The sequence below is a fragment of the Rhipicephalus sanguineus genome, chromosome 2, assembly GCF_013339695.2.
Source record: "Rhipicephalus sanguineus isolate Rsan-2018 chromosome 2, BIME_Rsan_1.4, whole genome shotgun sequence".
Classification (NCBI taxonomy): domain Eukaryota; kingdom Metazoa; phylum Arthropoda; class Arachnida; order Ixodida; family Ixodidae; genus Rhipicephalus; species Rhipicephalus sanguineus.
In genome coordinates, this window is record NC_051177.1 from 58,270,810 (window position 1) to 58,296,178 (window position 25,369).

General features: G+C 45.1%; 1 protein-coding gene across 1 annotated transcript in view; it reads left to right on the forward strand.

Moving 5' to 3' along the window:
* The window catches only part of LOC119383035 (E3 ubiquitin-protein ligase HERC2), a 111,389-nt gene that overhangs the window by 76,224 nt on the left and 9,796 nt on the right, over positions 1–25,369 (forward strand). The window contains exons 47-74 of the mRNA XM_049412394.1: positions 355–463; positions 581–717; positions 2,883–3,094; positions 4,078–4,275; positions 5,323–5,613; positions 6,804–6,885; positions 7,544–7,684; positions 7,761–7,851; positions 7,967–8,144; positions 8,906–9,159; positions 9,662–9,806; positions 10,261–10,486; positions 11,645–11,831; positions 12,618–12,841; positions 13,344–13,489; positions 13,555–13,737; positions 14,776–14,929; positions 15,019–15,126; positions 15,653–15,940; positions 16,602–16,750; positions 17,004–17,129; positions 17,922–18,196; positions 19,156–19,786; positions 20,564–21,761; positions 21,864–21,998; positions 22,097–22,259; positions 22,955–23,060; positions 23,692–23,904. Coding sequence (XP_049268351.1) covers positions 355–463; positions 581–717; positions 2,883–3,094; positions 4,078–4,275; positions 5,323–5,613; positions 6,804–6,885; positions 7,544–7,684; positions 7,761–7,851; positions 7,967–8,144; positions 8,906–9,159; positions 9,662–9,806; positions 10,261–10,486; positions 11,645–11,831; positions 12,618–12,841; positions 13,344–13,489; positions 13,555–13,737; positions 14,776–14,929; positions 15,019–15,126; positions 15,653–15,940; positions 16,602–16,750; positions 17,004–17,129; positions 17,922–18,196; positions 19,156–19,786; positions 20,564–21,761; positions 21,864–21,998; positions 22,097–22,259; positions 22,955–23,060; positions 23,692–23,904 — 6,350 coding nt within the window. The remainder of the gene's footprint in view (positions 1–354; positions 464–580; positions 718–2,882; positions 3,095–4,077; positions 4,276–5,322; positions 5,614–6,803; positions 6,886–7,543; positions 7,685–7,760; positions 7,852–7,966; positions 8,145–8,905; positions 9,160–9,661; positions 9,807–10,260; positions 10,487–11,644; positions 11,832–12,617; positions 12,842–13,343; positions 13,490–13,554; positions 13,738–14,775; positions 14,930–15,018; positions 15,127–15,652; positions 15,941–16,601; positions 16,751–17,003; positions 17,130–17,921; positions 18,197–19,155; positions 19,787–20,563; positions 21,762–21,863; positions 21,999–22,096; positions 22,260–22,954; positions 23,061–23,691; positions 23,905–25,369) is intronic.

The window sequence follows — 25,369 nt, forward strand, 5'->3', positions numbered from 1 at the left end:
ATATTGTAGTACTCGAGCTAACCCAGAATCTGAAACAGGCTCTGCATTTGTAGAAGCATCATAATGCTCAAAGTACGCATTCTAGCGCGTTTCCCGGAGTCCCTGAAATCTAAGTTATCTGTTTGGTGTATCTTGAACTTTATAAATCTCGAAATCTTACCTTGAGAGCGTTACTGAACCATGATTATGTTTAAATGTATTGATGCAGCTCAATAATTTTGCCTTAACTGTCTAGACTAGTATTTTCCATCGTTTTGTGACCTTCTCTTCATTGGAACCCTTTCTCTATTAGTTCTGTCTTATTGTAAAGCAAAGTGGAGTGCAGCTTTGCTTTGTGCCTTTGATGTTTTGCAGATGTCAGCCGCAATGGCCGTGATGTTACTGTCGACTTCCCACAACAGTCAAATTGGATGGGGCTGGTCTCTGAGATGGAACGTGTGTCTATCATTCATGAGAACATTGTGTGAGTGCTGTTTTCTTTCATGTGGCACATATTCGAGTTATGCTTGTGGTTGAAAAACTTGAGAAACTACTAGCTGTTTTGTTCCTTCTTTTATAAGTTTTCGCTCTCATTTTTCAGCTGTGATGGATGTGAGACGTGCCCTATAGTAGGAGCACGATTCAAGTGCCGCTTCTGCAGGAACTACAACTTTTGTGAAAGGTGCTTCAAAACAAATCAGGTCCACAAGCATCCCTTCAATGAAATATCCAGAGTTGGTGCGTATTTGTCAATGAGACATTACTATTAACTACATTTTTGTGGAAGTTAACATGTACGTTAAAGGCCATGCATCTTCATGAATAGGATTATTTTAGTTCTATAGTCTATACACAAATAACTTATAAGAAGTCACATTTTATCTTTGAACAACGTTCTATGAGTACGAACAGATAGCCCACTCAGTGGCTTTTAGTTAAGATTGCTGGCTTCTCAGGGGGTTTTCATTTTCAGAATAAGAGTAATGTCATGAATGGAGAATGTTCGTGACCTTCAGGGTTGAACCTTTTGCAAGAAAAACAAGCACATTTTCATGACATTCTTTGCAATAATTGTTTCAAGTACTATACTGAAGGTAAACATTAGACAGAAGTCTGTCTGGTTGGGTAAGTAAACTGAGATAACTGATATTTATTCTCCAACCAAAGTTACGAAGACACGTAAAAACCCGACGTTTCGGAACCAGCTCGGTTCCTTCCTCAGGGGGGACTGCGGCGGCTTGGCAGCGGCCTCTTTAAGGCACTCGCGGCGGTTAACGACCCCACGCATTACCGAGGAGCGTAGCCCATGCGCATACACCGGGGGGAGAGTTCCGAGTGAACGGTTGATATTTTGAGTGGTCCTCTGTATATGCCACGACTCCAGTAGTAACCTCCTCCTCCACTTGGTTTCACATTCGAGGATGGCGGTTCCGTTGAAGTCTATTCTGTGGTCAAACGTCTCTGCGTGCTCGGCGACGGCGCTGCGCTCTTTGTTGAGTTTACGGACGTCGTTGACGTGTTGCCTAATCCGTTCGGGGAAGTTTTTGGTCTCGCCGATGTATGACAAGGGGCAGTCGGCACACGGTATTTTGTAAACGACGCCGGGCGCCCTGTCCTTTGTTGGTCGATCTTTCGGGCGGGGAAGGAAGCGGCCCAGCGTGCATGAAGGCACGTGCGCGATGTGCACGCCTTCTTTTCTAAAAATCCGAGCCAACGCCTCGCTGGCTCCCTGGACGTATGGGACCGACACGCGTTTTGGAGAGCTGTTCGTCAATGCTGGCTGGGAGTCGCGTAACCTCTTTTTCTCTGCGCGGCGGGCGACGGATCGAATGAAATTTCTGGGATAACCGTTTTTTCTGAGGTCCGCAATTACGCGGGCCGATACCTTCAAGCCGACGCACACCGGCCGATACCTTCAATACGATTCGTCCCATCCCTCCACCCACAAGGCCTCCGTTGTGTCCACATTACTTCAGAGAGCCAAAAAGATATGTTCCACTGACACGGAACGCCGGAAAGAAGAGGCCTGCGTAATTGCGGACCTCAGAAAAAACGGTTATCCCAGAAATTTCATTCGATCCGTCGCCCGCCGCGCAGAGAAAAAGAGGTTACGCGACTCCCAGCCAGCATTGACGAACAGCTCTCCAAAACGCGTGTCGGTCCCATACGTCCAGGGAGCCAGCGAGGCGTTGGCTCGGATTTTTAGAAAAGAAGGCGTGCACATCGCGCACGTGCCTTCATGCACGCTGGGCCGCTTCCTTCCCCGCCCGAAAGATCGACCAACAAAGGACAGGGCGCCCGGCGTCGTTTACAAAATACCGTGTGCCGACTGCCCCTTGTCATACATCGGCGAGACCAAAAACTTCCCCGAACGGATTAGGCAACACGTCAACGACGTCCGTAAACTCAACAAAGAGCGCAGCGCCGTCGCCGAGCACGCAGAGACGTTTGACCACAGAATAGACTTCAACGGAACCGCCATCCTCGAATGTGAAACCAAGTGGAGGAGGAGGTTACTACTGGAGTCGTGGCATATACAGAGGACCACTCAAAATATCAACCGTTCACTCGGAACTCTCCCCCCGGTGTATGCGCATGGGCTACGCTCCTCGGTAATGCGTGGGGTCGTTAACCGCCGCGAGAGTGCCTTAAAGAGGCCGCTGCCAAGCCGCCGCAGTCCCCCCTGAGGAAGGAACCGAGCTGGTTCCGAAACGTCGGGTTTTTACGTGTCTTCGTAACTTTGGTTGGAGAATAAATATCAGTTATCTCAAGTACTATACTGTCTGTTTACATGAAGGCTTCTTTTTTTGCCACAAGCCTTGTACATCTGTGAACCTGACAGAACCTTGGCTTTTCTGTCACGGCTGATACTCACTAGTAAAATTGCGGTGTGTTGTTCGTAGGCGCATTGCCAACATATGGAGGGTACCCAGGGGAGTGCCCTCGTAAGAAGAGATCACTAGATGGCGAGAGCCGGCACGGTGGTCCTGCGGCCTTGCTCGACAAGTGGGGTCACTGTGTCAAGGCCTTGACTGTCTCGTCAAGCGAGAGCAACGTCAATTGTCTCATTGACGGGACTCGGTCAGCCTGGCAGAGCTGCGGCCCACGGGGAAAGGTGAGAGTGCGACAGGTTCATCTTGAATTTGAATATCTCGGTGGCACAGTGCAAACAGTTCTTTCCTCATCTCGACTGGGGAAGGTGTCGTTGACACAGTGGATGAGTTATCTAATGTTAGCTTTGTTGTTGTCCATGGAAGCAAAGTTAGAAATTTTTACGCCTTGAGCTTTCGAGACCTGTGAATTTGTGCTTGTATGATAATTTGAAGTACATGCTGTATTATTTCTTTGTCATCAAACATATGCAGATCATTAAATGCGAAGAAATGTGAGACTTTATTTTAAGTACACATTCGTAGAAAAATGGAGTTCGTGAAATGCATTTTATCAGTCGTACAGCATACATTAACATATGAAGTTTGAAGTTTTTTTGTTTCTACTAAGAGAAATGGGAGCCAGAATAAAATGCCGCTAGGTTTGGCAGAGGCTCCTGCTCCTTATAATGTCCATTCATATACATATGCACAACTTGTATTCACACTGATACATCACACTGAGGTAACATAATGCTAATAATGCGAAGAATGCTGTGCTTCACAGCAAAATGAGCTCACATACTGGTACAGCAGTATGCATTCCGTTTTGCATATGGTAGCTCACATGACACCTATACTTCGGTGGTGCAGTGTGTACATTTTCCAGTCAGCTAGGCATGACGCGTGGACTCAGTGCAATGTTGCAGTGCTGTATTTGATGGTAATTTTGTGATCGCACAGATAGTTTTTCCATACAGCCTCATTATTTCATTAAGGAGCAGAACACCTTAATAAAATAATAATGTTTATCCTCACATGTGACAAATGTGCACCGTTGTGTGATTTCATTTCATTTTAACCCACATGTTTCTAATGTCGATCCTTTTCTCATTTATAGATAAGACTGCCAAGTTGTACTCTCGAAGTGTGTTAGCATTGTCGTGAAAGGTTTATCAAGGATGATTGCAGTCAAAGTGTGACAGTGGCATTTTTTTTGTTGTTGCAGCACTGGATTAGATTGGAGATGCACCCTGGCATACTGATTGAGCGTCTGTGGATGACGGTTGACCCAGCAGACTCGAGTTACATGCCTTCACTGATCGTTGTGAGCGGTGGACCGTGTCTCACTTGGATGTCTGAGCTGCGCATTATCCACGTTGAGTCAACAGACAGCCAGATCACTCTCCTTTCCGAAATGCGAGAGGTTAGTATAAATGCTTATGGTGTCAAATGCTACTCTATTTATGCCTGTAGACGATAAAAAATAAGCCACAATAATAGCTATTGCTATTTCATGAGCTGCTATGAGAGACCTATGTGTTTTTCAGCTGAACAGGTTCTTCTTTCAATTACTGTTTGTTGTGGTCCAGAAGTGGGCAGCAAACAGGTGACCTTTGGCTAAATTGGCCTATTCCAAATAGCTAAGAAGTTCTTCCTGTGCCCTAATAGCTAAGAAACTTTCTTTTTGTGCCATTAGTCTTTGTTACTTCTGTGTGCATGCAATTTTTAAAACGAATACACTCAAACCTCATTATAACAGTCACATATGCCACGAAAATAATTTCGTTATATCCGAAAATTCATTATAAACGTTTATTCATAACACTGTATTTCTGACAAGACTATTCCTCATTTACTTCGTTATAACCGATAATTCGTTATATCCGTGTTCGTTATATCAAGGTTTGAGTGTATAAAAGGGCTTGTGCAGTTATTCAGGTGATCATTAAAGAACTACAGATGGTCAAAACTGATTTAGAGTCCCTCTATGATACCTCTTATAACTCGGGTGTTGCTGTTGGCCATTAAGCACTGGAAGTTAAACAAATTTTTAAAAGCTAGGCAGACATTTGGGGTCTTTTCAATCTGTTAGTAAGTGGAGTTTACGTAATATGTTCCTGAATATCAACAAAGTGTTTGTTGTGTCTTCCTCACTTGTCGCCTAGACGTGAATGTGATAATGCTTGTGGAATGGAATAATGTGGCTGCTTATTTAAGTTGTACTGTTACAGCAATCATGATAATAGTCTAATAGATGATGACGGGCACATTTTGAAAGCATGGGCAAGTTTGTTGTAAAATATGGCAGCTCCTCGAAAAATATTGTGACTTCGCAGTCCATTGTGACGGGATTGCCATTAAAAAACTGCAGGTACATGTGCAAAGTAGTATGTCACAAAAACATTTATTACACTGACGTATATGATGGAATCATTACACATTTCTTGTATGCCATTTGTTCACCTCACAGTACTACCGGTTCATCGAGATTGGAATTCGTGAGTGCCGAAGCTTTGGCATTGATTGCAAAGTGCATGGCCTGTCAATCCTGGGGCGCCATCGTGGCGATGACGAAGACTTCTCACCGACGTTTCCGTACCTTGCTTCGGACTGGGAGGACACTGACGACGCTGTTGTGGCCACGCAGCAGCAATCGCAGAGAGCTGCCAGAGCCTCGGAGAACTTCAAGGACTTTCAGACTAAGGTTTTTGTCTGGGGCCTCAATGACAAAGACCAGCTAGGGGGACTGAAAGGTTCAAAGGTAGGCAGCACCTGTCACTCACAGTTAATTCATGTTCACACAATTCAACTCCTCGCCTCACAAGGAAACCTAACTGCCTTTCAGTATGTTGGAAGTCGTATTGCCCGACCTTTGATGCCAGGCAAGATATAAACACAGAGAAACATAATTACATTAGCTAAAAGTGCTTACACACCAAGGATTTTGAATGCATAGGAACTCCTCTCACCAGGCTGCATAGCAAGATTTAGTTATGCATGCACTGGAAGTTGTGCACCCTAGAGAGAGTGTTCAACCGCAAGAATTTCTCAGATTGGCTCATTAGTACAAGCAGAGATAAAAAATTACACCCTCTCTGCCAAAGGGAACCATGTGTGGATGCGAAGCAGCGGGGAGATGGTTCGCTTGAGCGAGAGATGGTGGAATTTTTTTTTAGGAGCTGGCTTGCCAGGTTCTTAAGCTGGGGCGAAGTCCTGCGCCGTAAGCTGCATCCATCCATTCAAAGCGTCGTGGAATGTGAAAAGGAACGCTACGCGCGTCGTGTCTTCCCTCTAGCCTGGGCGTTAATTCTCGCAGGCGAGTGGGGAACATGGTCAACAGGCGCGTGAGAGGGGGGGAGCGTCGGAAAGGAGAGAGAGGGGGAAGGGACGCGCATGCACAGTGGGGTACGGATGCCTCCCGTGGCGTGCTTGTGCTGGCACTAACGCTGACACTGGCGGCGGCGTTGACACTGGCGCTCATCGCGGCGTTGCGCAGGAGAGAATGAGGCGCGCAAGAGGGGGGGAGCGTAGGAGAGGAGAGAGGGGGAGGGGACGCGCATGTGCATGGGGGGTGTGGACGGCACGGGAGGGATGGACGAAGCCCCGCCTTAAGACACTTCGCATCTAAAAAATATTTTGAAGTGGCACGAAACCAAGATGTGAGGAGGCGAGCTTCACACCCTTGCCACTTGTCCTGTGTAGCCTTTGCAAGCCAAACTTCCCTGCATTCTCCTGTGTCGGAGCTGGAGGATCATGTGACACACACCCATCAGCTTGCCACGATGCGTGTGAGTGGCCCATTAAGTAGGGTGGTTAATTTTTCTGGTGCCCAAATAATGCATCATTTCACATGTCAGGTATCAAAGTGTGTTACAAAACTGGGGCATGCTGGAGAGTGTTTATACATTTTTGACTGCATATTTTGACATTTGTAAAACTTTCTTTCTACAGGTGAAACTGCCTCAATTTTCAGAAGCCATTTCATGCTTGAAACCATTGCATATAGCTGGAGGTTCAAAAAGTCTTTTCATTGGTAAGAGTTCATGATTTTTATTGTTAAACTTAGATCATAAAGCCAGCTCTACGCTAATAAATAAAGTATTCCTTTATTAATTTATTAAACAACTGAAGTTAGCCAGGTTGGCTTATGTGTCTATCATATAGTATGTGTATAATTGTTTGTGCATGGTTTGTTATTTAATTACTCACGGTCTTGTCTCACTGTGCAACAAGTTCGTCCACCTTGACATTGAAAGATTTTTTTTTACTGCACTCCAAAGTACCAAAGCTTTCAAGGATCTATGTTCTATCTATATAATTTTTGCTTGTTAAATGGGATGAAGCTGCTCAGAGCACATTTGCAGTCTTTGGCAAAAATTTTTCAATGAAACTGTTCCAAAGGCTCACAAAGTGATAGTTTGTTTCAGTATTTTGCCAGAAAGAATAACATTCTCACTGTCTCTTGTATCATTCTTCCAGTCGGTTGAACAAAATACTGGGGTCATCCTTATTTGTTATGTCAATTGCAGGTAGCTGCGTGTTTGCTCTTGTATTTGTGTAAAGTTTTCAAGCTGTTGGACAAGGTGCTAGTACATTAGCAACATAGTGTTTCTCTTCAAACATCAGGGCTGTGCTGTGTGCCTCTTACTATGTCATACTCACTGTGCTCTTTCAATACTATATAATTGCAGTTTCTCATGATGGCAAAGTGTATGCCTGTGGCGAAGGCACCAATGGACGACTTGGTCTTGGTCACTGCAACAATGTGTCCATACCTCGGCAGTTGACAGCGCTCGGCCAGTACGTGGTTCGAAAAGTAGCTGTACACTCTGGTGAGCATCGAGTCTTTTCGTGCTACGGCACGTGTGTGCACGCTGCATCGGATTCATCGACTTTATCTCTCCACAGGTGGAAGACACGCACTTGCGCTGACCGTGGACGGAAAGGTGTTCTCTTGGGGTGAAGGGGACGATGGCAAGTTGGGCCATGGTAACAGAATGTGAGTCAATATGATCCTATTATGTTGATGTGGTTGCAGCTTCAGAGAGAGAAGCAGTGATATAAAGAGCACACGTGATGATGTTGGTTCTACATAATATATACTGCAATTGCAGGAGCTGTGAAAGACCCCGGCTCATTGAGGCTCTGAAGTCCAAGCGCGTAAGGGACATATCCTGTGGGAGCTCCCACAGTGCAGCCATCACATCCAGTGGCGAGCTCTACACATGGGGACTCGGCGAGTATGGCCGTCTAGGGCACGGTGACAACTTGACCCAGCTAAGACCAAAGCAGGTGAATCGAGTGCCCTTTGTTTACAACTATGAGCAAGAGTTTGAATACCACTGTTGCTGGGAAAAAAATTTTGACACTTAGAGATGGAAGCTTGAGATTGGGGGAAAATATGCTGCAAAGGATGCATCAGGATAAACCATAATTTTGTGTTGATGCGGTAGTTCAGACTTTAATTAGTGTTATTTCATATACAGTGCTATTTAAACAAGAGTGAATATTTGCCAACCCTAAATAGAAAATTTTCAAACTGATCATGAATGGAAGAGTCAAGTTCATTTGACTTGTACAGTAGACTCTCAGTTAATGCAAATCGCTTAAACGGAATTGTGGTGCATACAGAACTGCCACTCATTTGGATTCCTTTGTATTAGGGTGCTACACAGCTATACGTCTGTCTCAGTAATTGAAACTCTTATTAACTGGAACATACTTTTTGGCTCCTTGAGGTTTTAAAGAGATTCTACAGTGTTCAAAAAATTTTAACATTTGTGCAGCCCTAGTATTTGCAGTACACTTCACAAAACAAAGAATCTTGATTTGAGCCAGTTGGTGGTGATCACATTTGGAGAAATTCGCAGCATAAACAATTCACATTGGGACTACAACTATGAAAGCTCGACTCCCATCCTATTGCTTGTGTTGTTTCATCTTGTATAACTTGCAGCACGAAATTTCTTTGTAGAGGACTCATTGCACTCTTGATTTCTTTAGTTCCCGTATGAAGTGGGATAAGATGTGATGCTTGCGCTTTCGTGTCACAGGTGGTGGCACTGTCCGGGCAGCGCATCGTGCAAGTGGCATGCGGGAGCCGGGATGCTCAGACACTGGCCCTTGCCGAAGACGGCACAGTCTACTCATGGGGTGACGGGGACTTCGGCAAGCTGGGACGAGGTGGAAGCGAAGGCTGCAGCCTGCCCCATGCTGTAGAACGCCTGCAGGGCTTGGGCGTCTGCCAGCTTGAATGCGGGGCGCAGTTCTCACTTGCGCTTACCCGATCAGGACAAGTGTGGACCTGGTAAGAAACGCACTGCGGTTGGCTTCGTATGGTGCAGCTACGTCGGAAGTGCTTGTTCTTCCTCTCTGTGTTTGTCTTCATTTTTCTGTGATGTATGAACCTGTTTCTGAAGCTGGCTACTTCGCCATTACATGTCATGGTTGCAGACATTATCTGTATTTTCAATTAGTACACATGCTATGAGAAAACAATCAATACTAATTTAAGCTTGCAGTGAGAAAAGGTAATTTTATCATTTTATGTCAGCTTTACAAAGAAAGCACTAATGAACTTTTTTTCTAGGTCTTGAGCTCTGGTGCTGTGGCGTCTGATGAAAATTTAGTGACTGTGGAAACATTTATTTCTTGTAACATGCCATTTATTGTATATACCATGTGATATGCAATTATTCTCAGTTCTAACACCGCATTCAACCTTGTCCCTCATGTATTGCTGGCCTTGTATGCCTTTTGTAAGGCTTGCTACAAATTAACATATTTATTACCCATTGAACTTTGTTCAGGGGCAAAGGGGACTACTTCCGCCTTGGTCATGGCACGGACTTCCATGTTCGGAAGCCACAACTGGTAGAAGGCCTTCAGGGGAAAAAAGTCATTCATGTGTCCGTCGGAGCCTTGCACTGCCTTGCTGTGACTGATCAAGGCCAGGTACGTCCATGTCGTCTCTGTCTTAATTTAAGAATAACGAAGAAAGTGTGCACAGTGACAAAGTACCTTTGAAAGCAAATGACAGAGGAAGTTATTGTCCTGGTCATTGTGTTAAGCTTATTTGTGGAAGACGGAAATCGCATGAGTGCCTTCCCGGGGGTTAGTTCTTGCTCTTCTGATGCCATAGTCTCACAAGCAGTGGTATGCCCAATGCACAGCCACAACGAAGCTTTGTATTTGTATGAATATACGTTTCTGCCAAGTATATATATATAGAGTCCTCCTCACAATAGAACACACTTACAGTTGTCCAGCTTACGGCAAGAGCTAGTGGCGAGAAACGCTGTCAACAGAATATAATTAAGGGCAACTAGGAGCTTTACATTTGCTTATTACACACTGCTGCAACATCTGTTATTTTCTGTTACACTCGCATCTTTCATCATTCGATCAGGTGTATGCCTGGGGCGACAACGACCACGGGCAGCAAGGCAATGGCAATACAACAGTGAACCGCAAACCTGCCTTGGTGCACGGCTTAGATGGAATCAAAGTCACACGAGTAGCTTGTGGCTCATCACACAGTGTCGCATGGATGACATCGGAATCGGCACGCACAAACGGCCACAACCCGGTCCTCTTTGCTGTGGCTAAAGACCCTCTCGGATCCTCTGCACTAGGTCAGCGTATGTTTCTGTACAGGTTATCTTGAGTGTATCTTCTGACCTTGATTATGTCCTCCGTAAGATTTCATCGCATTGAAACTGATCAATAGGTAACCAATGTATGACTGAAGCTGCATATGCAAAATAAAGAACAGCATCGATGTTTCACTCCTAGTTTTGTAAAGGTAAATCGGTCTGCTGTTATAAGTTTGCAGCAATTTGTAACCTAGCTATATTTACTCGCCATCGCGCACACATCCTTCTCCTCTGTTCGTAGAGGCATTCATAGCCAGTGTGAGTGTTGTACTAAACACCCGTGTATGTTCCTATAGTTTTCACTGATGTGTTACATCCTTTACTCTAGACTATATACCCTTGAAACCTATTTTTCTAATTAGTAAAACTAGGATTATTAAGATTTAATAGCTGATAGTCTTATATGGTATGTCCATGATAAATATTTGCTTTTAGGCCGCCACTATAATTATTTTATACAGTCAACAGCATTAAAACATTGCCTAGCATTTGTGCGCTTTTTTCAGTTGCTGATATTTTACAACACCAATTATTGTGTATCGTAATTGCCTATTTTGCAGTGACCCCATGTTTTTTGCTCATCATTAAGCAAAAGTTCTGTTCTGGCTGTTTAATTTCTTTTATTCTGTGGCCGTTTCACTTATGCTTGTATGCATCGTGTTTCATTCTCAATGTTTTCATTTGCATAATAATATGTTAATGTGCAGTGCATTGTGATATAAGCTTGAAGCTGTTAATTAGTTAACTGTTAGAGCCAATAGATAGACAAGTAGGCGAGCTGGATGCTTTTGGTTAGGGCGGTAAAATGTCATGTAAACTCAAACCTCATTATAACAAAGTTGCATCTGACATGAAAATAAGTTTGTTATATCCAAAAATTCGTTATAAACATATATTTGTAACACTGTATCTATGACAAGACTATTCTTCATTTACTTCGTTATAACCGATAATTCGTTATATCTGGGTTCGTTATATCGAGGTTTGAGTGTATGCTTGCTCATTCTTAGTATGCTTACTCGTTAAACATGTTCCTGCATCAGCCTGCCAACGCAACACAAACTCGGTAATATCAGACTGCTATATTTTTTCTCATTTCACGGTCTTTATTATTTGCGTGTGTTCTGTCGTTATCAGGCTCTGCCGATTCTGCATCAGAAATGGCCGCGGAACCCGAGAGCTCCCAAGACACCAATGCACAGTCAAAGCGATGCAAAATGGCGAGACCATCTCTTACGAAGATTCTTCTTTCACTTGACGGCATAGAGGCTAAGCAGCAGGCATTGCACCAGGTGCTGCAGGCTCTCCAAATCATGCATGCAAGGTGGGAAGCCCCTCTGTCACATACTAGATGTTCTTGCTTTTGTAAATGTCACTCTAGGAAGCTGTCGTTAGTGTAAAAGTACGGCTTCTGCTTCATTTTTGAATCTTGAGTAGACTGTTGATTGTGTTGAATCTATAAGTGCATTTGTTTGCTGTTCACATGACACTTTAAAAGCTGTAGATGCTAGAACTAATCATTTACTTTATCAGGTTCTCTCATCTGTAACTCATGTTATTTTGTTAGCGTAGAAATTTTGTTGCTGTGTGGATGTTTACTGTAACACGCTTGGAATTTGAAGGTGTTGGTGAAACACAACCTTGCAGTTTGTGTGCTCTTGATGTTTTTATGTTTATTCATGCTTTCTTTGTCAGAAGTGATTTTGAGGCAGTTCCACAAAGCTTCAAAGGTCTGCGGCCTTGTTGGTCCTCGCAGACAAGGTGTAAGAACTCTGCTACTAAACAGTTGCATGCCAAGTGGTTTACAGCAGCGAACATTTTGTTTATGCCTTAGGTGCACCTGTTTTATAAGGATCCTTCTTAACTTCGTGAATAGGAAGCTCTTGAAATACGGAACTCAAAGTTACAAGACGCTATCAACTAAGCGTGAAAAAAGAATGCTAAATAAGTTCAACTGAAAGGCAAAAGTATGGAAAGGTATTAGGATTCTTGGGTATTCAAGGCCCCATGGGGATGTTATTTCTAAAGCTCCCTAATGTTACATTCATCAACAAGTTTTCATGGTCTGTAATAGTGTTGTACTGTTGGTCTATTCTCTTGCTTATTGCAGGAGCATAGTGGTGAGTGCCCTGTTGCCTCACACGGGTGTGGCTCAGCTGTCTTCGGGCAGGCCTTCGTCCTGTGAAGCAACAAGCAGTCAGGCAGAGGAGCTGCCTCAGGCAGCAGCTGCACCAACAGAGTTGGCCAAGGCTGCAACCGCTGCAGGGTCAGGGGAAACTACAGCTGATGCGCATGAGAGCCCGCCACCTGGAAAGCCACCTAATGCACAGGCATGTGATCCCCTCTGTGCAAGAGGCCCATCCACATTCACTTTTGAGCAACTAAGTAATTTAAAAGGGCATGGTCTTTCTGTGGTCTGTCTGTGTAGCGTACGCCAACATTGTGTAAAAGCTGTTGTAGTGGTTCCTAAGAACACACATCGGCGACTTTGTGCTTCGTGTTTATGTGCTATTGTCGATCCTTGTTTTTATGAAGTTGCATGTGAAATGAAAAGTACCTTCATTAAATCGTCATATAAGCAAATTATCACGAAGTTCAAGACGAAGAGGTTGTGCTGGCTTCCTCGGATGATGATGAAGTGAAAGATAAACCTCTTTTGTCCCCTTATTCACTTCATCTGTTGTTTTTTTTAGTTCGTTGTGTGTGCCGCATGAGGTAAGGTGTCAAAACCCACCTTGAATGGTCCTGAGCATATTTTACACACTTGACACTCTTTGCATAGAAATATTTGTGGAGATAGTGAGCCAAACTTTCTTTTTTTTTTCTGTGTAGGAAGCCTTGTCTGGGTCAGACGAAAGCGAAACTCGTGCTGCCGAGATGATTTCGTCTGTGCCTTCACTTCCAAGCTCCGGAAGCCTGTCGTCACGGATGTCATCTGCTGCTGCGAGTGTGTTTGCAGCTACATTCTCTTCGTCGGAACAGGTAAGCAAGCAACGAAACCTTTTCTAGTTTGTGATACTGAAAGATGCATTACTTTTTATTTGCAGATGACACCGGCAGAACCAGAAGCTATCCACTCGCTTCTCGATGAATTCACCGCAAGGCTAACAGCTGAAGATGCACGAGCGCTCGTTGACCTGCTGAAATTGGCTGTTGCTGGACGTGCCGGTGAAAAGGCAAAGGATGCCATTTCAGACGTTCTTAAGGCAATGGCACAAGCAAACCCACTGGTACGCCAAGACATTTCAGCTGCAAACAATGCCATTTATTTCTCTTGCGTGTTAGTATTTCAAGTTTGCACGAAAGAAGTGTGAACTGTGGATCTGTGTGAGGGTCTCATTTCTTTGTCAGACACAACTAGTGAAACCAACAGACCATTAAGCCAAGGAGAGCATAGGGGAAATCAGTTGTTTTTAATTGCAGTGCAATGATTTTGGCATAAATTAAAAGGAATTAAAGTGGATGAAAAATCACCCTTTTTGTCGGTGGGATCCGAACCTACAACCTTTGAATTAAGCTTCCAATGCTCCACCAATTGAGCTACAATAGAGGGCACGTAATTCAAAGGTTGTGGGTTCAGATCCCACCGACAGAAAGGGCAATTTTTTGTCCACTTTAATTCCTTTCAATTTATGCCAAAATCATTACACTACAATAAAAACAATTAATGTCCCCTATGCTTTCCTTGGCTTAATTGTCCATTGGTTTTATTAGTTATTTCTAGTTTGCATGGCTCAACAATTTTGCATTAAATGTAAGCTTGTTAGATTCTCGAGATGTCATTCATAAAGATGACTTTCCAGACTTTCTGTTTGTGTCTGTAGTAATTATTGTAGATTTCCTTCTGCTTTGGCTAACCCTGATTTAAGAACTAAGTCCATCCAAATAATATTTGTTGAATAATCTCTCAGTATTAAGCTGTTGCTATGCACACGAGCAAAGATTCCTGATTTACATTTGTTAGCAATGTTCTTATGTACTTTTGTGCAAGAGACCATAATTATCCCACTGTCTCAAGTGCAACGACTGGTGTCAACATCCAAGAGCTTCATTGGCTCTGATGTACAAGTTAATGAATTGAAACCATTGGGGCTTATCGAAAGTAGTCATTGAAAGTGCGTGTGTGGTAGGAGTGTAAGTTGATGGTCATGATGACATTGTAACCAGTGGAATCGGTAATTCACAAGTGTTGTAGGACTGTACAACCTTATAAGTGAAAAACTTGCACTACTAATTGCGCTTCCTTGCTTTCTTTTGTCGCTTACCAGGTTGCGGAAATGCTGCTTGAGATTTGTGTTACAGAACTGGAGGATGTGGCGTCGGACATTGAGTCTAGGCGCTCAGTACCACTTCCGGTTGTACAGGAGTCCAGTCATCCTTACACTGATGACACCACATTGACAGGGCACGTTAGGATCCCAGGTGCGAGATTGCAAAGACCGTTGTTCTAAGTTGCCAATTTGCTATGTGGCACATTTGTATGGAGAAATTTTCACGTTGTCCCATTGCAGGTGCAGAAAGTCTTCAGATTGAATTTGACAGGCAGTGCTCCACAGAAAGACGCAACGACCCACTTTTCATCATGGATGGCTCAGGAAGAACTGTTGCTACCAGATCAGGTGGGAATGGCTGCCACCTCAGGCACTACCTCCACTACCTAACATTATGTTGTCTTCCAGCAATAAATTGGAAGGCCAGTCATTCAGGAAGAATGTTTTGCTTCTTCATTAAAATTTTGAGTCACTTTGTGCATGCTACTAACAAAGTGTGTGCTGGCAGTTTGATGTAGACAGGGCTTTTTCCTAAAATAATTTTTGGCCCCTGCATTTTATGTTTGACCTCTGTGTCTAACCTTTAATACAGCCAGTATGCTTCAATATGTCTCATTTCTTGTGCCGAGATTCCACTGGGATTCCTGGTACAGCTGTAGAAATACTGCTTTTTTTAAACATTATAGTTGTGTGCCATTTAGAGAATAACCATGGCAGACATTTGTACTTGATCTACTGATATTTCTTCCTAACATTTTTTTTTAAGTACCAGCTTGAGTTTTGGAAATACTGTGATCGTTTGCATACTACTAACAATGAACCTACGTCATTTTGAACGAATAATAAACTGAAACTGTATTTATATCAATTATAGGCCGAGAATGGTGCAACTGGTCCCCTGAGGTGCGAATACCAGGCAACGAGCTGCACTGGAAGTTCACCAGTGACAGCTCGGTGAATGGCTGGGGCTGGCGTTTCACCGTGCACCCAGTGGTGTCCCCTGGCGGCACGGGAGGCGACAGTCTCTCGGACCGAGCCTTCCTGTCCCGCCCTTCGGTGGAACTGGTCGTCTGCCTGCTTGATCTGCGCAGTTGTGCCGATCGTGCAATCGCCTCCCGACTGGCAGCTGCACTTGCAGCCTGTGCTCAGCTCAGCTACCTTGGCAAGTTCACACTTAGAAATCTGTGTAGCACAGTAAAAAATGACACTAAATGATATCATTTTGAGATGTCTTATGTGCCATGGTTATCTCTTGGGAAGTATAACAGGGAAGTAGAGCAGTTCCCTGCAGGTAAAATCTGTTTTAGTCATTGAACTAGTTCAGGGACATGGCAAAACGGCACTGCGCTGTGAAGTTAAGGTGAGAACAGGAAGAAAACCAAGATGCCGAACACTCAAAGCACAAACTAGCAGCTGAGCTTTTTTTAAGTGATTGTTACAGGATGCTGTGGCAGTACTTAGGTGGTACTTTTCTTGATAAGCACACTTTCTCCCATTTAAAATAAGCATTCTCTCGTCTTTTCAAGATAACCATGCAAACTGTTCAATATAAGCGTTCTCCCACTTTAGGCAAAACAATCAATAAATGTATCTTCCTTTCAAAGTGTTCAGTGTTTCCTTCTGACAGTTAATGTTAAGTTACTGTATTTAACTCTTCATTGTTTTGGTTGAGTCTGATGGCAGCACTACAGTTTATTTCATTTAAACGCTTACTTATTTCATTGAGAGAAATATGTAAAAGCTTCTTTTGGTTATTTTGTTGCAAGGTACTTTCTGGTATGCTTTCCACATTTCTTTTAATTCTTGTTGTGTTTTTTCTACAGCCCCCTCACAAAGGATGTGGATTCTCCACCAGCTCAGGCAGCTCATGACGGCTGGAGTGGGAAGGTCGCTGAATGTGTCTCAACTTCTTGTGCAAACGCCTAGCAATCCAGACCTGTCTCCTGAACAGCTCCCTGCATTGAACCCAAGTGTATGTGTTCCACACGTATGTATGTATGTATGTATGTATGTATGTATGTATGTATGTATGTATGTATGTATGTATGTATGTATGTATGTATGTATGTATGTATGTACGTACGTACGTACATACGTATGTAAGCCTTTCATAGGAAGCAGTAGGTTTAGCTATAGTTGTATTCATTTGTATTGGAGAGGGCTGCACAAATTTTTCAGGGTGGATACATTTTGCTTATGTAATGTCTTATCTGTCAACATTGCAGGGTTCGAGTGACACAGCTCTTGTGTGCCTACTGAAGGCCCTTCCTGAGACATTGCTTCGCCAGTTTGAGTACGAGGATCCTATTGTTCGTGGTGGAAAACACCTGATGCATAGCAACTTCTTCAAGGTGTGCATTTGTTGAAACCCATTGCAAGATCGCTAAGACCATAATGTGTGTGTGTTATTTTCACAATACTGAGTAGATATAATGCTACATATCATGAGCATTACCAACACATGGCTAAATGTTTCGAAATCAATTGCTAAGCGTTAATACCACTGTTACTGGGTGCTAATCAATTTTCACATTCCTACTCTGAAGAGTTCAGCTGTTTGTGATGCGATTGAAGTGCCTCCGCTTTTTGTGGAATACTAATAATATAATCTCACCATGTTTTGCATAATTGACGTCGTTCAAAGTCTGCTGCTGGACTCATCTACTGGAGAACAGGTTAAGAATGTTTGTTTCATAGCTGGGGTTTGTCAAGTCCAGAAATTTGGACTTCCCGCTTCAACTGTATAAACACGTAATTCATATTGTAATGTCGACCTTTTTATGTGCCAGCATAGTGCTTAAGAAACACCTTACCCAGCCACCTTAGAAATCTGCCTGATGTAAAACATTATCAAAAACAAAGAACTGTGTCTGGTGTATATGTTCACATAATGACACTGAGAGCAAACATCCAGGTGTCTATATTCCAAATCTTTTCTTTCAAGCACTGTGCAGATATTAATCAGTTTTGCAGTAAAGGGACAATCGGAAAATATGTGCAACACCATTACTGAGTGATTTTTGTCTGTTCTTTTGCTTTAAGCCATTGCTGTTGTGTCCACCTTGGATTCACAGTGGATGAGCAGTAAAGAAACGTAGACTGTGGTTTTTTAACTAGAAGCCTTGCTACTCTTGCATTTTAAGGTCCTGGCAGCCTTGGCATGTGACCTTGGGCTTGACTCCCTCCCCTGCTCTGGCGACAGTCACCGCTGGGCCTGGTTTCGGCGTTACTGTGCTGCATCTCGAGTCGCAAAAGCTCTTGTGCACCGCAACCCTCTGCCAACTTCCTTCTGCCTGGAGGTGCGCCAGCGTATTCAAGAGCTGGCACATGACCCATCCGACACAGCATTCGTGAATGACCGGGAAACAGAAGATGAAGCAGCCACATTTAGGGACCATGAAGAGCATACTGTCTTCAGGTGTGTATACCGACCTTTTCTCAATGTGCATTTTATACTTGCCTTTTGGATTCAAGTTTCACAACAGTACTTTGAGCACTACCACGCGTTCTGGTGCATAACTTTGCACCGCAAGAAGAAAATTTATCTTGAAACATTTATGATGTCCGCTACTCACAGAATGAGAATACAACTGCATATGCACAAAATTCTCAGTAAGCAGTTGATCAATCGGCCAAGACTCTTGTTTTACAGCAAAGCTCGTTGACCTTGTGGTATTTGAAAGAGTGTCCTTTGGTGTCCACATCATTTCGAAGCTGGGCTAACTGCAACATTCAGGTGCCTTTGCAGCAAATGGTTAGTACAGCATGTGAAATGGGTGCAGGTGTCTGCTGTCAATGGCACTTGCGATACAAAGTGGGCCATGGAAAAGACTAAGCTAAGAGATCTGCTTGTGTCAGCCTCGCTGTTGAGCCTACTAATCTGCGGTAACTGACAAGTTTCTCAACTAGCACCTTTCAAGCTCCAAATGCGTGCGATTTGGAGCTTGAAAATCCTGCTGACACTCATGACCCGCTGTGGTCATGAGTGTCAGCAGGATTTTGTGTTGTGGAATGCAAACCCGTATTGCATCGCGGCTGGGTGAGGGGGAGCGTGCTGATGTTGCTTGGTTGGGGACAAGTGCCGGTGTGGCTTGAGGGGGGCAAGTGCCCCTTTTGTACCCCCCTGCCAACGCCCATGGCTGTGGTAGCATAGGGCTGCCAAGCATAAGGGCATGAGTTCGATTCCCAGCCATTTCGACGAGTTCAAAATGCAAAGACACCTATGCACATACTTGGGTGCGCTGAGAGGGACAGAATTTCCAGGTGGTCAAAATTCCGAAGTCCCTTAGTACAGCATGCCTCATAATCATATCTTGGTTGTAGTACTTTAAATCCCAGAATTTGTTTATTGAATGCGCACCCTTATTTTACTTCCAGGCAAGAGCACGATGAGCAGCTGATCCACTGGGTGAACAGACGTCCCGAAGACTGGACTCTTTCCTGGGGTTGGAGTGGCACCATTCTGGGCTGGGGCCATAATCACAGGGGCCAGCTAGGTGGTGTCGAAGGCGCTAAGGTCAAATTGCCCATGCCCTGTGAAGCACTGAGTGCTCTGCGTCCTATACAGGTCGTGGGAGGCGAGCAGACGCTCTTTGCTGTCACTGCAGATGGCAAGGTGTATGCCACAGGCTATGGAGCAGGTGGAAGGCTGGGAATTGGCGGCACTGACTCCGTATCGTGCCCAACGCTCCTGGAGAGTCTGCAGCACGTATTCATCAAGAAAGTTGTGGTGAACTCGGGAGGGAAGCACTGCCTTGCCCTGTCAGCTGAAGGGGAAGTTTACTCCTGGGGAGAAGGCGATGATGGCAAGCTTGGCCATGGCAACAAGAGCTCCTGTGAGAGGCCCAGAGTGATTGAAAGCTTGAGGGGCAAGGAAGTAGTGGATGTTGCCTGCGGGGGCGCACACAGTGCCTGCATCACTGCCAGCGGCGAACTCTACACATGGGGCAAAGGCCGCTATGGACGACTCGGACATGGGGACAGTGACGATCAACTCAGACCAAAGAAGGTGTGTTAGTTTTCTAATTTTAGGAAGCACTTAATTGGAAAACCAACTTTCTTATAACTTAACAGATGTTGATGAAAATTGGCACAAATATTCAGCATGTCTCCCTGATGCTTCCAAAAAAGTTTCAGAGTGATACCTTCAGAACTTACTAAGTGCTAGGGTTGACGCTTGGGCAAGTTGGTGTGGATTCATTTCAAAATGTTAACAGCGCAAGAATAAAAGGAAGGGACGAGACAGCAAAGGTAAAGAGCGCTGTGCTCTTTACCTTTGCTGTCTCGTCCCTTCCTTTTATTCTTGCGCTGTTAACATTTTGAAATGAATTACTAAGTGCTCTTACCAATGCTCTTACCAAGTGAGCTACAGCGGCAGTCGTCCCCTTGTCCACTTATCGGCGAGTGCACATAGAAATCATGTGCATGGTTTTTATGTGCACTCGCTGTCATGGCTAAGAGCAGCGCTGGCTGACACTCCCAGAGTTTGCAGGCACATAAATACCCGATAAGTGGACGAGGACACGACTTCCGCTGTAGCTCAGTTGGTCAGAGCATCGGGCGCGTAATCCGAAGGTCGCAGGTTCAGTCCCTGCCAGCGGCAAGTTGTCTTTTCATCCACTTCATTTTCTTCACATGTGTCCCACAATTGTTACAATACACTTAAAAACAGTACAATTAGCGCCTCCTATACCTTCCTTGGCTTCATTATCTGCTGGTTTTCATTTTAGCCAGTGCTTGTGTTCTGAGCCTGTTTTTTTTTGGGGGGGTTTGGCTGTGATTGCAGGTGGAAGCGCTCTCTGGGTGGCGAGTTCGCTGCGTGGCCTGTGGCAGTGGTGATGCTCAGACGCTGTGTGTGACAGACGACGACTGTGTATGGTCCTGGGGAGACGGGGACTATGGCAAACTAGGGAGAGGTGGCTCTGACGGCTGCAAGGTTCCACTTCGTGTGGACCTCTTGCAGGGCATGGGTGTGATACGGGTCGAGTGTGGCTCCCAGTTCTCGGTGGCTCTGACAACTTCGGGCAGTGTATACACCTGGGGAAAAGGAGACTACCATCGTCTCGGACACGGCACCGATGACCATGTTCGCCGGCCTAAGAGGGTAGCTGCTCTGCAGGGCAAGAAGGTCATCTGCATTGCTGTTGGTTCACTGCACTGCGTTGCGTGTACCGACACAGGAGAGGTCTACACGTGGGGTGACAACGATGAGGGTCAGCTAGGTGATGGCACAGTCAACGCCATCCACAAGCCTCGCCTGGTCGCTGCTTTGCAGGGAAAAAAGATCAACAGGGTATCCTGCGGTTCTGCACACACCGTGGCCTGGTCTACGTGCAACCCAAGCACGGCAGGTGCTTGCGGAAGAATGCCACCTGCTGTCCCGTTGGAGTATGACCTGCTTCAAGATATTTCCATACCAACACTGCGCAACCGCTACGCGTTGCTCTACCATTTTTCCGAGCTGTTCTGCCCCTCACTCTCTATGTTTGATCTGTCGGGGTCAAGTGAAATACAGCAGGAAGGACTCAATCAGCTCAGAGGCCTGCTGGTGCTCTCGGGGAAAGAAGGTGCCTTCCGAAAAGTGGTTCAAGCCACTATGGTCCGAGATCGGCAGCATGGCCCTGTCGTGGAGCTGAATCGAATTCAGGTCAAGCGCTCAAGATCGAAGAATGGATTAGCGGGACCCCATGGAACAAAGTCTGTCTTTGGGCAGATGGTGTCAAAGATGTCGTTACTGACTCAAGAGAACCTTTTACTGCCTCATCGAGTCTGGAAAGTCAAGTTTGTTGGCGAAAGTGTGGATGACTGTGGGGGAGGCTACAGTGAGTCAATAGCCGAGATGTGTGATGAGCTTCAGAACGGCTCCCTCCCTCTGCTAATCTTGACTCCAAATGGTCGTGATGAGGCAGGAACCAACCGTGACTGCTTCTTGCTTAATCCAGCGGCAACACTGCCGATACACCTCAGCATGTTCCGCTTTCTAGGTAGGCTATGCCTCTAGTCCCCCCTTGCTTTTTTTTTTTTTTCTGTGATTCATTTCTAATGTATGCGTGGGCCTGGGAATGACTCGCCATCACTCTTTTCAGGAATACTCATGGGCATTGCAATACGTACCGGCAGCCCATTAAGCTTGAACTTGGCTGAACCTGTATGGAAGCAGTTGGTTGGTCTTCCCCTGACACCTGCTGACCTCAATGAAGTAGACAGAGATTATGTGCCAGGTCAGGACAAGTGTTTGCTTCTGGATAACAGCCTCCTTTGGTTGGCATTACAATTATCCAATCTTCAATACTGCCATAATGCATATCTACTGTTGCAGGTCTCATGTGCATTCGAGACATGGAGCCGGAGGCGTTCCAGAAATTAGACATGCCCTTTGCGACACACAGTGCGACTGGCCAGGAAGTTCGGCTCAGTGCCAAATACCAGAGAGCAACTGTGGAAAACCGTGCTGAATATGTGCGGCTTGCCCTCAACTATAGGCAAGTGCTGCATTATAATTGATGTTTATCTTCTTTAAAATGCTGTAATAATATTTAGCTTCTCACTTTCAAATGGGCTTGCGGTCAGCAGACTTGCAACTTGAAAGCATCACGTTAGTGTTTTATAAATGAAGCCTTGGAAATGTGTCAAGGTTTTTAATAAAATGGAGTAGCTTTAATTGTGGGCTAACTGGTTCAACATACTGAAAAAGCAGCCCAGCAGCATTCATTTTACTTTATTGTGTTCATTGTCAGTTTGATGCTGCTGCTGCTACTACGATGTCACAGAAATTGCAATCTGCTTGTATTGCTAACAAAAAAAGACCTTTCTCAAGTCGTTGTGGGCATCCGAGATGACTTGGTGAACTTGATGAATCATTAAATTGCAAAGCTAAAGTGAAAGTAAGGAGCAAGTTTAGGTCACGACATGCGTATAGCAAGCTCAGGCTGATTTAAAGTTAAATAGGTCACTAGGTGTTTTGAAGAAGAATTGGAGCAATGAAAATTAGTTTTTGACTACACGGAGGGAACAGTTGATACGAAAGATGCAGTTGTACAGCTATGCAGCCTCACAACTTGTCATGCCCACATGACTTGTGAGCTCGGCAAGAAGTCCTCAGCAACTTGAGCATTCTCGAGTCCTTGGTATAGAAACTTTTGTGTATCTAACATATTTGTACCTTGTTCGTTTGCAGGTTGCACGAGTTTGATGAACAAGTGGCAGCTGTGAGAGAGGGCATGTCGAAGGTCATCCCCGTTCCAATGCTTTCTTTATTTACCGGCCAAGAGCTGGAAACCATGGTGAGGGAGTACACCTTCATGCATGTAATTGCTGACTGCTATAATGAACCATACAAAGCTTTCTTTAGCCATGTTGCTTTAGAGAAATAGGTTGGTTAAAGGAATTACGTGATGCTTGCATAGTCGAATGTGAGATAGGGAAAGGTGTGGAGGTCCCCATCTTGTGCAAGAAGGTTTTGGAGCAACTACACTGTATAAATATCTCAAATATTTCTGGCTTGGCACCAACCAAGAGTATTTTAGACTGTTCATGTCTATTTCAGTTGCATAATTACCTTATTTTAAAGCATGCCAAACTCTGCATCACGAGGTTGGAGGTCTCAGGAGGAAGCCTTGTCGTTATAGCAATGGGGAGATTGGGGCCAGTATTGTTATGGTTATGACTCACTGTAATTGTTCCTCATTATAGTTCTGGCCATGACAATGTCTGTTCAGTTGTGAATCTAGCAGCTGCATTTTGAAGGGGATGAAGTAACGCAGCCAACTTTGGAGCAATTAATATTATAATGCAGGTAGCCAAAGTAGCTTCTAGCCATCTATCGCAGCATTGATCTTTGACCTCGTCTCAAATTTGAGGCACAAGTGGTAGGTCTGCCATTACCTGAGGAAGAGGCATTTCCTTCTTGTGCAGGTCTGCGGGAGCCCCGACATTCCAATACAACTTCTGAAAGCTGTGGCTACATACAAGGGTGTGGAGCCAGACAGTCTGCTGGTACAGTGGTTCTGGGATGTCATGGAGGAGTTCACCAACGCGGAGCGGTCTCTGTTCTTGCGCTTTGTGTGGGGACGCACTAGACTGCCTAGGGCCATCGCAGACTTCCGAGGCAGGGACTTTGTGCTTCAGGTCAGTGCCTGTACTACTACGACTCTTGGGTCTGTTTCAATTCTGTTCAATTAAACAATTTTCAAAAAAGTTCTAGAACAGCTAGAAGCCCTAGTAAAGGTGAACTTGTAACTCACAATGGGAAAAAGGAAACAAAACACAAAATGTTAAGATTTGTATCAAAAAATTAAGTCAAAACAAAATAGAAATCAGTCAAGCAAAACACATGAAAGGTCATAGTACAAGGCATATTGCAGGATTAAAAGACGCATTTAGCTCTTTAAGCTTGACGGGCTCGTACAGTTGATCCTTAAGACCTTCTTTATCGTAGAGAGACCTTCTTTATCGTATCGTATCTCACCTTACTGTCAGTTTCCCTTCGTCTGTCACCCCGAGTTAACGAGTGTTTTTCACGCTACAGACTTCTACTACCTAAAATAAATACTAATTATGGCCGTCAAACTTTAGAATTTAAAGGAAGTACAATTTGGAATAGCCTTACTACTAATCTAAAGACAGCCCCGTCTCGTCACTCTTTCCAAGCACAACTAAAAAATTCACTTCATATCAATTGATAATGCAATAGTCATTTTGTAGTCATTGTTTTCATATATGTTGTGGTAGCCTCGATGCTCACCGGAGCCGAAGACTACCACGGGTTCAGGCTTAGCGAGCCACAGGGCCGCGTCTACCGTCGCCTGCTTACGTTTAGCGCACTGCTCCGCACGCGCTCAACTAGCAAAGGCGTTGAGCGCCGCACAGCATAAACACAGTGTTCGAGCTAACATACACACACAAACACTTTATTTGCCTTCGGCGGCACCCCAACACACACACAGTACACGTCCGCCCCCGGGGCACGGGGAAGCAAAGGGCTTCCCGTGCGGACGATACACCAAGGGGTTCCGCGAAGCACGTCGCAGCTCGCAATGGCGAGCTTTGACACGCCGCTCGGGAAAAGGTCCCTCGCGGCTATGCTGCGCACCCTCGCGATGACCACTGGGCCTGGTCGCGAGGGTTAGGGCAATCTCCGTACGCGTGGGCCTCCGGCAAGTGCGACTCGGCGTGGTACGACCGCGCGCGAGCACTAGGCACCGCTCTTTGGCTTCACGTACGAACCGGAGCTAACACTGAGGTAAACACGCCTGCAAGGATGCCGAGGCACCCAGGCAGGCTACAGTCCAGCGATTCCCAAAGGGGACGTTGGACCGGAAAGAAATACGTGCTTACCCAGCGGCGTCCGAGGAGAGAGAGAGTTCGTCCCAGCCTGCCCGCGCGTCAGTCGCCGAATTTCGCGGCTCTCCCGACCGCGCGCAGCGCCACTTGCCGTCGCGGGAGAACGGGAGAGGGAAAGGATTCGAAATGCCCGCGCAGTGGCTTCGGGCGTGCCTCGGATCCCCACATCCTCCTCTCCTTAAATCACCCTATACCGGTCTGCAAAGGCAGCCGGTCGTCGCCCATGCATGCAAAGGCGTTATGCAATGAG